General features: G+C 44.1%; 1 protein-coding gene across 3 annotated transcripts in view; it reads left to right on the forward strand.

Moving 5' to 3' along the window:
* Nucleotides 1–14,052, forward strand: part of LOC143040291 (ubiquitin-conjugating enzyme E2 Q2) — a 44,890-nt gene that overhangs the window by 25,187 nt on the left and 5,651 nt on the right. For 2 of the 3 annotated variants that reach the window (XM_076211145.1, XM_076211143.1), the window contains exons 3-7: nucleotides 2,379–2,513; nucleotides 2,810–2,962; nucleotides 5,140–5,251; nucleotides 5,387–5,538; nucleotides 7,709–7,816. In XM_076211145.1, the coding sequence (XP_076067260.1) occupies nucleotides 2,379–2,513; nucleotides 2,810–2,962; nucleotides 5,140–5,251; nucleotides 5,387–5,538; nucleotides 7,709–7,816 (660 nt within the window). The remainder of the gene's footprint in view (nucleotides 1–2,378; nucleotides 2,514–2,809; nucleotides 2,963–5,139; nucleotides 5,252–5,386; nucleotides 5,539–7,708; nucleotides 7,817–14,052) is intronic. The other variant, XM_076211146.1, reaches the window with a different exon arrangement.

The raw sequence follows: 14,052 nt of genomic DNA on the forward strand, positions 1-14,052 counted from the left end.
CCTGTCTCGTCTTCTCTCCCCCCGTCTCGTCTTCTCTCCCCCCGTCTCGTCTTCTCTCCCCCCCTGTCTCGTCTTCTCTCCCCCCCTGTCTCGTCTTCTCTCCCCCCGTCTCGTCTTCTCTCCCCCCCTGTCTCGTCTTCTCTCCCCCCCTGTCTCGTCTTCTCTCCCCCCCCGTCTCGTCTTCTCTCCCCCCCCTGTCTCGTCTTCTCTCCCCCCCCTGTCTCGTCTTCTCTTCCCCCCCCCTCTCTCTCTCTCTCTCTCTCTCTCTCTCTCTCTCTCCCTCTCTCTCTCTCCCTCTCCCTCTTTCTCTTCTCTTCCCCATCTTTTTCTTCTCTTCCCCATCTTTTTCTCTCCCCTCTCTTCTTTCTCTCCTCTCTTCTTTCTCTCTTCTCTGCTCTTCTCTCTTCTGTCTTTCTTCTTTCCCCTTCCTCACTCCTTTCTTTCTCCTTCCTCTCTCCTTTCTCTCTCCTTCCTCTCTCCTTCCTCTCTCCTTCCTCTCTCCTTTCTCCTCCCATTCCTGTCTCCTCTTTCCTTTCTTCTCTCTCCTCTCTTTCACTCTGTGTCTCACTTTCTCTCTGTCCTCTTTCTGTCCTCTCTTTCTCTTGTCCACTCTCTTAGTCAACTCTCTTTTCTTCTGTCCTCTCTCTCTTTATGTCCTCTTTCTCTCTTTATCTCTTCTTTCTGTCCTCTCTCTCTTGGTCCTTTCTGTCCTCTCTGTCATCTGTCCTCTCTTTGTCCTCTTTCTGTAGTCTCTTTCTCTGTCCCCTCTCTGTCCTCTTTGTCTGTCCCCCCCTCTCTCTCTCCTCTGTCCACTCTCTACTTCTGTCCTCTCTCTCTTTATCAGTCCTTTATCTTTTTTCTACCTCTCTTTTCTTCCCCCTGTCTGTTTCTCTCCCCTCTCTTCTTTCTCCTCTCTTCTCTGCTTTTCTCTCTCTGTCCCCTCTGTCCTCTCTTTCTGTCCCCCTCTTTCTCTTTCTCTCTCCTCCTTTCTGTCCACTCTCTCTACCTCTGTCCTCTCTCTATCTGTCCTTTCTCTTTTTTCTCTCTCCCTCTCTTCTCCTCCCCCTGTCTGTTTCTCCCCCTTCTCTTCTTTCTCCTTCTCTGCTCTTCTCTTCTTTCCTTCCTCTCTCTCTCTCTCTCTCTCTCCTCTTTCCTATCTCATTCCTATCTTTCCCCTCTCTCCTCTTTTGTATCTCTTCCCTCTTTTGTATCTCTTTCCTCTCTCTCCTCTCTCTCCTCTCTCTCCTCTCTCTCTCTCCCCTCTCTCTCTCTCCCCTCTCTCTCTCTCCCCTCTCTCTCTCTCTCTCCTCTCTCTCTCTCTCTCTCTCCTCTCTCCTCTCTCCTCTCTCTCCTCTCTCTCTCCTCTCTCCCCTCTCTCCTCTCTCCCCTCTCTCCTCTCTCCCCTCTCTCCTCTCTCCCCCTCTCTCCACTCTCTCCCTCTCTCTCTCCACTTTATCCCTCTCTCCACTCTCCCCCTCTCTCCTCTCTCCCCCTCTCTCCTCTCTCCCCTCTCTCTCCTCTCTCCCCCTCTCTCCTCTCTCCTCTCTCTCCTCTCTCCCCCTCTCACTCTCTTCTGTCTTTTTCTCTCCCCCCTGTCTCTTCTTCTCTTCCCTGTCTCTCACTCTTTTTCTCCCCTCTCTTATTTCCCCTCTCTTCTGTTTTTTGCTCTGCTTTTCTATCTGCTCTTCTCTCTTCTGTCTCTCTTCTCTCTTCTGTCTCTTCTCTTGTCTCTCTTCTGTCTCTTCTCTTGTCTCTCTTCTCTCTTCTGTCTCTTCTTTCTTCTCTTCTGTCTCTTCTTTCTCTCCTCTCACTATCCTCCCTCTCTCACTATCCTCTCTCTCCTCTTTCCTCTCTCCTCTCTTTCCTCTCTCCTCTCTTTCCTCTCTCCTCTCTTTCCTCTCTCCTCTCTTTCCTCTCTCTCCTCTTTCCTCTTTCTCTCCTCTTTCCTCTTTCTCTTATTTCCTCTTTCTTCTTTCCTTTCTCTCTTCTTTCCTCTTTCCTCTTTCTCTCTTCTTTCCTCTCTCTCTCTCTCTCTCTCTCTCTCTCTCTCTCTCTCTCTCTCTCTCTCTCTCTCTCTCTCTCTCTCTCTCTCTCTCTCTCTCTCTCTCTCTCTCTCTCCCTCTCTCTCCCTCCCTCTCTCTCCCCACTCGCTCTCTCTCCCCACTCGCTCTCTCTCTCCTCCTGCACTCTCCCTCCTCTCTCTCTTTCTTTCCCTGCTCTCTGTCTTTCTCTTTTTCTCTCCCCCTCTCTCTTTGTATCTCTTCTTGTCTTTTTCTCTCTCCCTTTCTCCCTCCCACTCTCGTTTTCTCTCACTCGTATCACATACCTTCTTCTATTGAAAGTATGATGAGTGATCATATTTTTTATTTACATTGCAGGTTTTACAGCAGGTTAAGTTGCTGGTGCATCAGTTGTGTGCAGCATTTGATATGGAAGAGCCACCTGATCTGGAGGAGCGGTTGGACATACAATACCTTCCTTATGTAATGAATGGCAGTGATGCTAACAGCCATGTAAGTATGTCTCTCCCAGTAGTAGAGATTGTTGGAGATTCTGCATAAATAAGCAAGTGAAGCGTTTGGGTATTCTGCTGAATATACAGTACTTCCTATGTATGTGTCTTGCAGGGCTGAGGTGTTTCATTTCATTCCATTTCCTCCCAGTTGATCACTCACCCCAATTGGGAAGCTGAACTTTTTCTTGCCTCATGTAGATGCTCTGACTTGGAACCTTGTCAGGACAGTTTAGAACTTAAGATTGATTTGTGCTACTCTGATGTTTGTATTTATTGATTTTTAATATTTTGTAGCATGAAGAATATGAGGACTCTGAAATGGAGGAGGAAGAAGAGGACATGGACGAAGACATCCACTTGGAGATGGAGGACACACCATCAGCAAATGCACGACAAAAAGATGAGGGCATTGATCCGGGTAACTTGGCCACATTAGACCGTCTGAGGGTAAGAAGATATTTGTTCGGAGTAGAAATGCTGTATTATATATAAATTTGTACATTGTCTTGCCTCAGCATATTTTACCATTGACAAGGGAAGAATATTAGTACAAACCCTTGCTAGGGACCAACGATGGGTATCTGCATGTGGTGGTCCTGGAAGATGGACAGCTAAACTGCTTACCATTTTCAAAACCTGTAAACCCCGTCATCTCCTTCAGGAGGTGCAGCCTTGAGGGGCTGACACTTGGTCTCAGGATTGGGCCCAATATCTCTTTCTAAGAACTTCAACTGTATTTCATACATTTCCTCACACATGGGGAACTGGTAATAATCAGCAACTGCTCTCTTCTCCCTCCCAGTTTCAGTTGGTGACATAAACACTCCCACATTAATACAACACAGATAACAATCCAAAGTTTCTTCACATAGAGATCTGTGGGAGGTTCTGAGGACCATTGTCAGCAACTGTTGTGTTGTGGGTTTTCCATTTAGTGAAACTCGAAGCAACAATTGATTGCTTGATTAACCCTTGCTGTTCATTGGAATTATGTACCATGATGACCAATTCCCATATGGTTTTATGCAAATAATCAACCTGCCATAGGAATCACTGTTTTCACTTAGATATTGCCTGAAAACCATAAACAAGTGAACAATACAACTTTATACAACAGTTGTTTCATTTGACATTGTATTTGAGTAGTTAGAATGGTAGAGTGCATTCACCAGTGTTGATGATGAGTGTTGTTGTGTAGTACATGAGGGTAGAATGAACACTGGAGGATAAAAAGCAAAGGGAGGGTCATCAAGGTCATTAAAAGCAGCTTGGGTAGTAGAAGGTGGAGGCACCTCCAACTTTGTGACAGTCTGTTCTGGGGCTGGCTTGTTCACCAGTTGGAGGTTGATGAAGCTTCTTCCTTCAGAATTTTGTTACAGGCAGCAACTGTCACTTCCCTTTGATGTGCTGGTGGCCTCTCGCTTAGTTGTGGGTTCAAATCCCACACTCCTCCCTGACTCCCAGCAGTGACTGTTACCTGCACCAGCGGCCGCAGCTACTCGCCTCCTGGCCATAGTCTCCTCACCATCACCAGGATCTTGTATGGAGATACCCTTGTAGTTATAAATGTATTCTAGCAAGATTTTTCCAACAAATATTCAGTTTCTTTCTTCAGGTCATAGGAGACCTTGTTAAGGTGAGGCTTTTGAAGATCAAGTGCCACCAGTACTTCCACAAGATAGAAATTATTGTCACTGTTTAAGGACTCAACAAGTTGCAGGGACTAGTGGATGTAGATGACCTTGGCATGCCTGGACATCACCCTGGTCAACGGATGGCCTGTTCTACTTTTCACCCAATTTCATCTGTACAACAGTGTATTCATGAATCCTTCATGATATCTCATAACTGCATGCATAGTCTTCAAGCATCTCATTTCCACTGCCTCTATACTACAAAATTTCTCTCTTGGATTCATTGCCCAGGCTTCATTCCCATGTATAATTTGGCACGACATTTCAGTCACTTTGTAGTGACATCCTTTTGTTTATCCATAATGGTCTGAGGGATTTTTCTACATTACTCCTCATTCTTTGGCTAATTTCTTCCTCCAGTCTTTCTTTTTCATTGGATACGCATCAAAGTGGAAGACTGCTGTCATTGTCTGCCTTTCAGTATGCATCTGTAACGTGTCCACACAATTCCTTACTACAACCCCATACCTCCCAACTGCTCTATCAGCTTATCTACACTTGCTTTGAGAGCCTCACCATTCCAATACATTTTCATTCCTTCAGAAACTCATTCCACATGTTTAAATCAATCCAGAATACTTCTCTCGCTACTTAATTTTTTCTCTATCAGGGCCATATGCACTCAAAGCCCATGCCTCCAATTCCAATTTCATCTTTGCTCACTTTATTCTTAGTCTTTCACCATTCACTTACCTATCATTTACTAACAGTGCCACTCCTTCCCTCCCTCATCTCCTCTGATACTATCCATCATGCTGTCAAACTGGTCCATCTCTTTCACTTTTGTGTAAATCAGTGCTAACGCATCCATCTTCTCATAAACGTACTACCAATCCCTTCCCTATGCTCTTATGTATTAAAAAAAATTTATTGGCAGGGCATTGCAAAATGTAGACTGCAGACTAATGGATTCTCTACGTTCTCTTATAGGCTAACCAGCGCCAGGACTACCTCCGTGGCTCAATCTCCGGTAGCGTGCAGGCCACTGATAGACTTATGAAGGAGCTCAGGGATATCTACAGATCCGATAGCTTCAAGAAAGGTACCAAATATTTAAAACTTGTGGTTGAAATAGTCTTCATTATCATGACAGTTCAGTGTTTGTGTTTTGTTGTTTATAGTATACTGTGATGTGTTTATAGATACATGCTAGACTTTAACTTTGATGTTTTTCCAGGTGTATATAAAGTAGAACTTGTAAATGACAGTTTGTACGAATGGAATGTGAAATTGATCATTGTAGACTCAGATTCCCCACTACACAATGACCTTATTCTCCTGAAGGAAAAGGAGGGCATTGATCATATACTTTTTAATTTCCTTTTTAAGGTAAGTACAAGTACTTTGCACCCTTGCAAGCACTGTTCATAAAATCAATGAATACACAATTTGAAGTTGAACTTGGTTAAAATCGTATATCTTGTTATAAATTATGACTTTTCATAGGAAAAACCGTATTTATGACAAATATCAGTGAGTTAAAATAAAAGTGACACCAGATAAGTTTTTGAAAGGTGAAAGGTGCTTTAACTTGGCCAACCATTTTGTTAGAGGCAAAGGACCTCTTGGTATATATGTATAAAAAATTTCAGAATTACATTGTGTATTCACCATTGTGTTTTTTATTTTTTTGGTTGAGCATAATAAGCTTTGCTGTTGTGGGGATCTGTATTGTCATGGTGTAACATTGATACTGTTAGACTATGCACATCTCGGGTATATGCATTACTTGTACTGATGTAGGTACAGTGTTTAGATTACATTTTCCATTTCCTGATTTCTTGTGTAGTTTATCATGTACAATTCCTATTTCGTGTATATAATGTGCTGAATAGTGGTACCCAAAAGGAAGATTGGGAGAGTTCTGGATATGAATTTATTTAGGGGAGAAAGCAGATTATCTTGTAGGAGGGATATTGTGAGTGGAAGTTAATTGGAGGAGGAAGAAAAAGAATGGAAGTATTGAAGGGGAACAAATTAGATGGATAAGATTTAAAAATATACCAGGCAAACCTGGGAGAAGTATGGTAGGTAGTGAAGGATAAAAGAGAAACAGGAGCAAAGGAAGAATGGGCATGTTTCGAAGAGGATGTGCTTGAATTTGTAGACTGTGGGATGAGAAGGATGGAAGGAGAGAATAGTCTCTTGAAAAGAGGTGGCAGAAAAGTAGTGAGCACATGAACTAAGGATGCATATGAAAGTTACAGAAGAGAGAAACAACAAAGTGAAGGAGTAAGAGGGATGCAGATGTAAGGTGGTTAAGTGTTTTACAACTTGAATATGACGACTCCTGCATAGGCATTATGAGGCATGAGTGAGTATACGAGGATGCCAGCATTGGTTTCCTGATTATATTTATTTTGCAGTAGTAGCTGTGTGAGCCTCTTATTCTGTGAACAGGCTTGATCACTTTTTCAGTTGTTATAAACATTCTGGTTGAAAGAGAGTGAGTATAACAACTGTAAATTTATATTTTATAATACTTGTATTGTGATGCATCAATGCAATGGAAGGAAGTGGAAAGAACAAGGTGGAGACGAGTCGGATAGAGAAGAGTTGACCTCTTCAATACAAATTAAATACTCGTGTGCAGTGTTAGGCTGCCTGATGAATGATAATTCAATGAAGCATTATAGAATATGCACATTAAAATATAAAGTTACAACAGTAATACTCATTCTCTATCACCCTGAATGTTGATAACCACAGAAAATGTGATCAAGCCTGTTCACAAAATAGGGAGGTCACTCAGCTACAACTACAAAATAAATATAATCAGGACGACAATGCCTGTATCCTTGTATACTCACGCCTCATGATGCCGATGTAGGCATCATCACATGCTAGGAGTTCAAGGGTACTGATGGATAGATGCTATTAGAAGTAAAGGAAATTGGCATAAGATGGGTAGAGTATATCAGGGATTTGAATGTAGATGAGGTTATGGCTTTGATTGTGGCAGAAATGACAGGAAAATGACTTGTATGAGAGATGAATAATACTGTTATAGGAAAAGGAATACAAACAGCATTGACAGACAAAAAATGGTAAGGCACTTGGGGTAGATGGTTGTCACATGGAATGCCTAACAAATATAAAGTAGAATATTTAGTGAGACAACAATGTACCTCTTCTGTTAGTGACTTGTGGGTCAGTCCAGTGGCTGTTGCCTGTTACTTGGGAGCCATGGGTCACCTGGAGCAATGAATTGATCAATTTACATTTCAAGTCTGATCTATACAGCACTGGTTACGACCACTCCCTTTTTTGATATCTCAAAAGTTGTGAAAATTAAGAAAATGATAGTTAAGTGTTTCTAGATTTGGGAGAAATATTTTGATAACAAATTACACTTTTATGTTCAGTACAAAATTCATAGGATTTTAGTTGTGATGCCTTAACATTTAATAACTTTGTAGAATTTAGATGTGTGTGTACCCAAAGTGGTTGAGATGGGTTGCCATTTCAGGCTTATAGTGATTTGTTGATTTTTACCCAGGAAACATACCCATTTGAGCCCCCGTTTGTTCGAGTGGTACAACCAGTCATCAGTGGTGGCTATGTCCTCGTAGGCGGAGCCATATGTATGGAACTGCTCACCAAACAGGTAACACGATTTGCTGGTTGTAGGTCATGTACTTGTGATGATTAGATGTAAGACTTGTGTATGAAACTTGAGGTAATGAAAAATTAGCAGTTAGGGTGTAAGGTTTTCAAATGTGGTTTGCAGTGGTCATGAACAGGTTTGATAGGTAGGAGAGGAAGAAAAATTATACTGAGTTGTACATACATATACCAAAGGCTCTTTCTCCCTAACAAGGGAGGTAGCCAAAAAACAAAGGCATAAAATCCACTCCCACCCATTCCAACCCCACATACTCCACTCCCTTTCACCCCACTCCTTCTTATCTTGGCTCCTGGATGACAGGTCATCCCTGCATCTTGCCCACTGCCATGGGTCATAAGCAGTGTCACAAGACACAGCACATCCACAGCAAGGCCGCTTCATTAAATCGATGACCCCCCCCCTCTCCATCCTCTCATACATACATATACCAAAGGCTTTTTCCTCCTTACACGGGGGGTAGCCAAAAAAAAAAGGCATAGAAACCACTCCCACCCATTCCATCCCCCACATATTCCACTCTTCTCCACCATCCCTCCCATTCCATCCCCCACATATTCCACTCTTCTCCACCATCCCTCCCTCTCATCTTGGCACCTGGATGATGGGTCATCCCTGCATCCTGTCCACTGCCCTGGGTCAGAAGCAGTGTCGCAAGACACAGCACATCCACAGCAAGGCAGCTTCATTAATTCGGTGACCACCCCTCTCCGTCCCCTCATGCAGAAGAAGACGGGGAGAAATCCCTTATGGCTGCGTCAAAATATTTCTCGTACATACTTCCTCACCCCCCCATCCTCCACCCACTTCCCCTCATGCATCACAGCATCATCCATACGCAACCCTTCTCCATTCACCCCTATCTTCTGTCCTCTCCCATCCTTCCTCAGAAGACATTCCTCACTTTTGTAATGCCCCTTTTACCCCCATCCATCCATGCGTCAAATTATTTTTTCACATTCCCTCACCCCCTATACCCCACCCACTCCCTTTCATGTATCACTGCATCATCCATACACAACCTTTCTTCATTCATCCCATCTTCTGTTTTCTACCATCCTTCCTTAACAGACATTCCTCTCTTTCCCAGTGCTCCTTTTACCCCCAGCCATCTCGTCCTTGGTCACCCCCTCATGTTCACTCCTACCTCTGCCTTCCACACCTCTTTTACTAGTCTTTCTTCACTCATTCTTTCCATGTGTCCAAACCATCCCAATACTCTTTCATCAAACCTATCTCCCAACCCCCTTTCCACCCCCCACTCTCCTCCTCACCATGTTTCTCAATCTGTCCAGCCCGGTAACCCCTATCATACTTCTCAGGCACCTCATCTCAAATACATTCAAACTCCTCTCTTCCTCTTATGTTCCCCATACAGTGCTGTTGGCACAATCACTATACAGTTTCCTTGGCATCCATTTCCAAATGGCTATTTTGCATTACAATTGAATCTCCCAAGGCATTTACTTGCTTATCTCAATCTACATTTTACCTCCACCTCTACTCCTCCCTTTACTGCAACATTTGCTCCCAAGTATCAAAAAGTATCCACTTCTTCCATTCTCTCTCCCTTAATACTCACTTTCAGTCTGCTGCCACTTTCTCTCCTTGTACATCTCATCACCTCACTCTAACCCAGATTTATCTTCAATTTCCTTCTTTCGCACACCTGAAACTCTGTCACTAACTTCCTCAATCCCTCCTCTGATCCTGCCACAAGCAGTGTCGACAGCAAACAAATGGCTTATCTCCCACTTTTCTCCATCTCTAATCTCCGGCCCATTACCCTTTGATTTACCTCTTGCACCACCCCATCCATGTATAAATTGAACACCCAAGGTGACAACACATTCCTGGGGAAGTTCCACCTTTACCTCAAACCACTTGGTCTCCTTTTTTGATTCTAACACAGGCTCTACTACTATTCGTAAAAACTCTTGACTGCTCTTAACAGCTTTCCTCTTGTCCCATATATCTGCAATACCTCCCACAGTGCCTTCCTGTCTACCCTGTCATAAGCCTTTTCCAAATCCATAAAAGCCTAAAAAACATCCTTACCTCTTCCAAAAGCTTTCTCACGTGTCTTACCACAAAAATCTGATTCATGCAACTCCTACTTGTCCTAAACCCACACTGTTTCTCACCAATTACTCCCTGTTTCTCTCCTAATCCTCTCAATCAAAACCCGCCTGTAAGTCTTCCAAACTGCACATGACAAACTGATCCCTCTGAAACTACTACACTCACACTTGCCCCCTGTTCCCTTGTAAAGTGGAACTATACAGGCACTCCTCCAGTCTCTTAAACAAATATTAAATAACCTCACCAGGCAGTCCACCATCATTGTACCTCCTTTTTTTAGACATTCTGCATGACACCCATCCAACTCAGATGCCTTACCTGCTCTTGTCATCTTAACAACTTTCATTATTTCTCCTCCCGTTTCCTCACACATCACTGTCGTTTTCTTAATGTTACCCACTGCAACTACTTTTCCCTCCCTATCCTCCATCACATTTACCAACTCCCATTTTCCTCTCACTGCCATCTCTTCCATTATCATCTCTCCTTCCGCACCTTTTATTTTTTCTTCTCTACTTGATTTGCCCCCTCTTCCTCACTTAATTTCTTTCCAAAACATCTTTTTATTACTTTCAAAATTTTCTGTCATACTCTTACCCCGAGGCCCTCGGGGTAAGAGTATGACAGAAAATTTTATGCAAGGGGGGACGGAGAGGGGGGGTCTCCGATTGAATGAAGCGGCCTTGCTGTGGATGTGCTGTGTCTTGCGACACTGCTTCTGACCCAGGGTGGTGGGCAAGGTGCAGGGATGACCCGTCATCCAGGAGGTGCTCAGATGAGAGGGAGGGTGGGAGGGGTGTGGAGTGTATTTAGGGATGAAATGGGTGGGAGTGTTTTTATGCCTTTCCCTTTTTGGCTACCTCCCTTGAAAGGGGGAAAGCCTTGGTATATGTATGTACTCTAACCCCACTTCACATCTGCTCTCCTCTTTGCCCCCATTACCCTATGCTTTACTTCTTTTTCTTTTCTTTGTACCTCTCGTATGATTCATCCAATTTTGTAATAGGGCAGTGGACAAGGTGCAGGGATGACCCGTCATTTCAGGAGGTGCTAAGATAAGAGGGAGGGTGGAGTGGTGTGGAGTGTATTCAGGGATGGAATGGGTGGGAATGATTTTATACCTTTTTCTTTTTGGCTACCCCCCTTGTAAGGGGGAAAAAGCCTTTGGTATATGTATGTATGTATGTATATTGCATTACAACAGAGAAACATGTTGACAGGAGACCTATTGGTCCATAAGTGTTACATACATATACCAATGGCTTTTTCCCCCTTTACTCCTCCTGGATGATGGGTCATCCCTGCATATCTCCCACTGCCCTGGGTCAGATGCAATGTAGCAAGATACAGCACATCCCTCCTCTCTGTCCCCTCGTGTAGAAAAAGAGAAGATGAGGAGAAATCCTGTTGGGCTATGTTAAAATATACATACATACATATACCAAGGCTTTTTCCCCCTTACAAGGGGGGTAGCCAAAAAGAAAAAGGTATAAAATCATTCCCACCCATTCCATCCCTGAATACACTCCACTCCACCCTCCCTCTTATCTTAGCACCTCCTGAAATGACGGGTCATCCCTGCACCTTGTCCACTGCCCTGGGTCAGAAGCAGTGTCGCAAGACACAGCACATCCACAGCAAGGCAGCTTCATTAAATCGGCGAACCCCCCCTCTCCGTCCCCCTATTGCATAAAATGAGAAGACGGGGAGAAATCCCTTCGGGCTGCGTCAAATTTTGCTCACACATACTACCTCACCCCCCATCCACCCGCCCATTCCACCTCATGCAATCACAACATCATCCATATACAACCATTCTCCATTCACCCCTGTCTTCTGTCCTCTCCTGTCCTTCCTCAACAGACATTCCCCTCTTCCCCAAAGCCCCCTTCACCCCATCCATCCACCTCATCCTAGGACGTCCCCTCATGTTCACTCCTTCCACACCTCTTTTACTAGTCTTTCTTCACTCATTCTTTCCATGTGTCCAAACCATCCTAATATTCTTTCATCAACCCTATCTCCCAGCTCCTTTTCCATCCCTGTTTGCCTCCTCACCTTCTCATTTCTCACTCTATCTAGCCTAGTAACCCCCATCATACTTCTCAGACACCTCATCTCAAACACATTCAGACTCCTTCTCTCTTCTTCTCTTATGTTCCATGTTTCTGCCCCATACAGTGCTGTTGGCACAATCACTCCTTCATACAGTCTCCTCTTAGCATCTATTCCCAAATGTCTATTCCTCATTACACTCTTTAATCCACCAAGGCATTTACTCGCTTCTCTCAATCTACATTCTACCTCCTCTTTCACTCCACCTTTCCCTGCCACATTTGCACCCAAATATCTAAAACTATCCACTTCCTCCAGTCGCTCTCCCTTAATGCTCACTTCCAGTCTACTGCCACTTTCACCCCTTGTACATCTCATCACCTTACTTTTACCCACATTTATCTTTAGCTTTCTTCTATCACATACTCTCCCAAACTCTGTCACCAACTTCCTCAATCCCTCCTCCGATCCTGCCACAAGCGCAGTGTTGTCCGCAAACAACAGCTGGCTCACCTCCCACTTTTCTCCATTTTCTTTAACCATCTCCAATCCCTTGCCCACTACCCTTGCATTTACCTCTCGCACCACCCCATCCATGTATAAGTTGAACAGCCAGGGCGACATAACGCATCCTTGACGAAGTCCCACCTTTACCTCAAACCACTCACACTCTCCATTTCCAATCCTGACACAAGCTCTACTACTCTCATAAAAACTCTTGACAGCTCCCAGAAGCTTTCCTCCTATCCCATATATCTGCATAACCTCCCACAGTGCCTTCCTGTCTACCCTATCATAAGCCTTTTCCAGATCCATAAAAGCCCAAAAAACATCCTTCCCCTTTCCTATAGCTTTCTCACATATCTGTCTTACCACAAAGATCTGATCTACACAACCTCTACCTGTCCTAAATCCACACTGTTCCTCACCAATTACTCCCTCTGTTCCTCTCCTAATCCTCTCAATCAAGATCCTCCCATAAGCCTTCCCAACTACACTCAACAAGCTAATCCCTCTGAAACTACTACATTCACTCTTGTCCCCTTTTCCCTTGTAAAGAGGAACTATACAGGCACTCCTCCAGTCCTCCGGCACTCCACCCTCTCTCCAACAAACATTAAATAACCTCACCAACCAGTCCACCATCACTGTACCTCCCTTTTTCAGACATTCCGCATGGCATCCATCCAGACCAGGTGCCTTACCTGCTTTCATCATCTTAACAACTGCCTTCACCTCATCCTTCCTTATTTCTCCTCCATTCTCCTCCGTTATGCTGTCCTCCAACCCCTTGTTGCTGTCCTGTACCATTTCTCTGAGTATTCCTTTTCTGTGATGGGGGAATTCCCTGTGGTGGGGGAAAAGAATACTGCCACCAAGTTTTCCCACTTGGATCGTAAGAGGCGAGAAGAAAGGGACGGGGATTGGGACTAGGCATCCTTCTCCTTGTAGCCCCACAGGGGAAATTCCTAAAAGAATAAGAGAAGGCATAAGAGGGGCTGGAAGGCCTCGGACCAGCACCCTAAGGTTTGGGTCTTTATTGTTAAAATATAATTTTAAAATAATTCCCTCATCCCCCACCTACTTCCATGCATCACAACATTATCCAAGCACAACCAATCTCCACTCTGCCCTGTCTTCTCCCTTCCTCAACAGATATTCCCCTCTTTCCCAATGCCCCTTTTACCCTATCCATCCATCTCATCCTTGGTTGCCCCCTCATGTTCACTCCTTCCACCTCTGCCTTACACATCTCTTTTACTAATTTTTCTTCACTCCTTTCCATATGTCCAAACCATCCCAATACTCTTTCATCAACCCTATCTCCCAACTCCCTTTCCACCCCTGTTCTTCTCCTCACCTCGTTTCTCGCTCTATCCAGCCTAGTACCCTGTACCATACTTCAGGCACCTCATCTCAAACACATTCAAATGTCTCCTCTCTTCCTCTCTAATAGTGGTAGGTGCATAATAGATATTAAAGTAGAACAGAATATAGAAAACAGTCATAAAAGAGCAAGACATGAAGAAACCCTGAATGTTCTTGAGGCTCTGAAAGCCATGTATTCCAGTTTTGTTAGT

Source organism: Oratosquilla oratoria, chromosome 28, assembly GCF_046742065.1.
Source record: "Oratosquilla oratoria isolate Oo_2021 chromosome 28, ASM4674206v1, whole genome shotgun sequence".
Lineage (NCBI taxonomy): Eukaryota > Metazoa > Arthropoda > Malacostraca > Stomatopoda > Squillidae > Oratosquilla > Oratosquilla oratoria.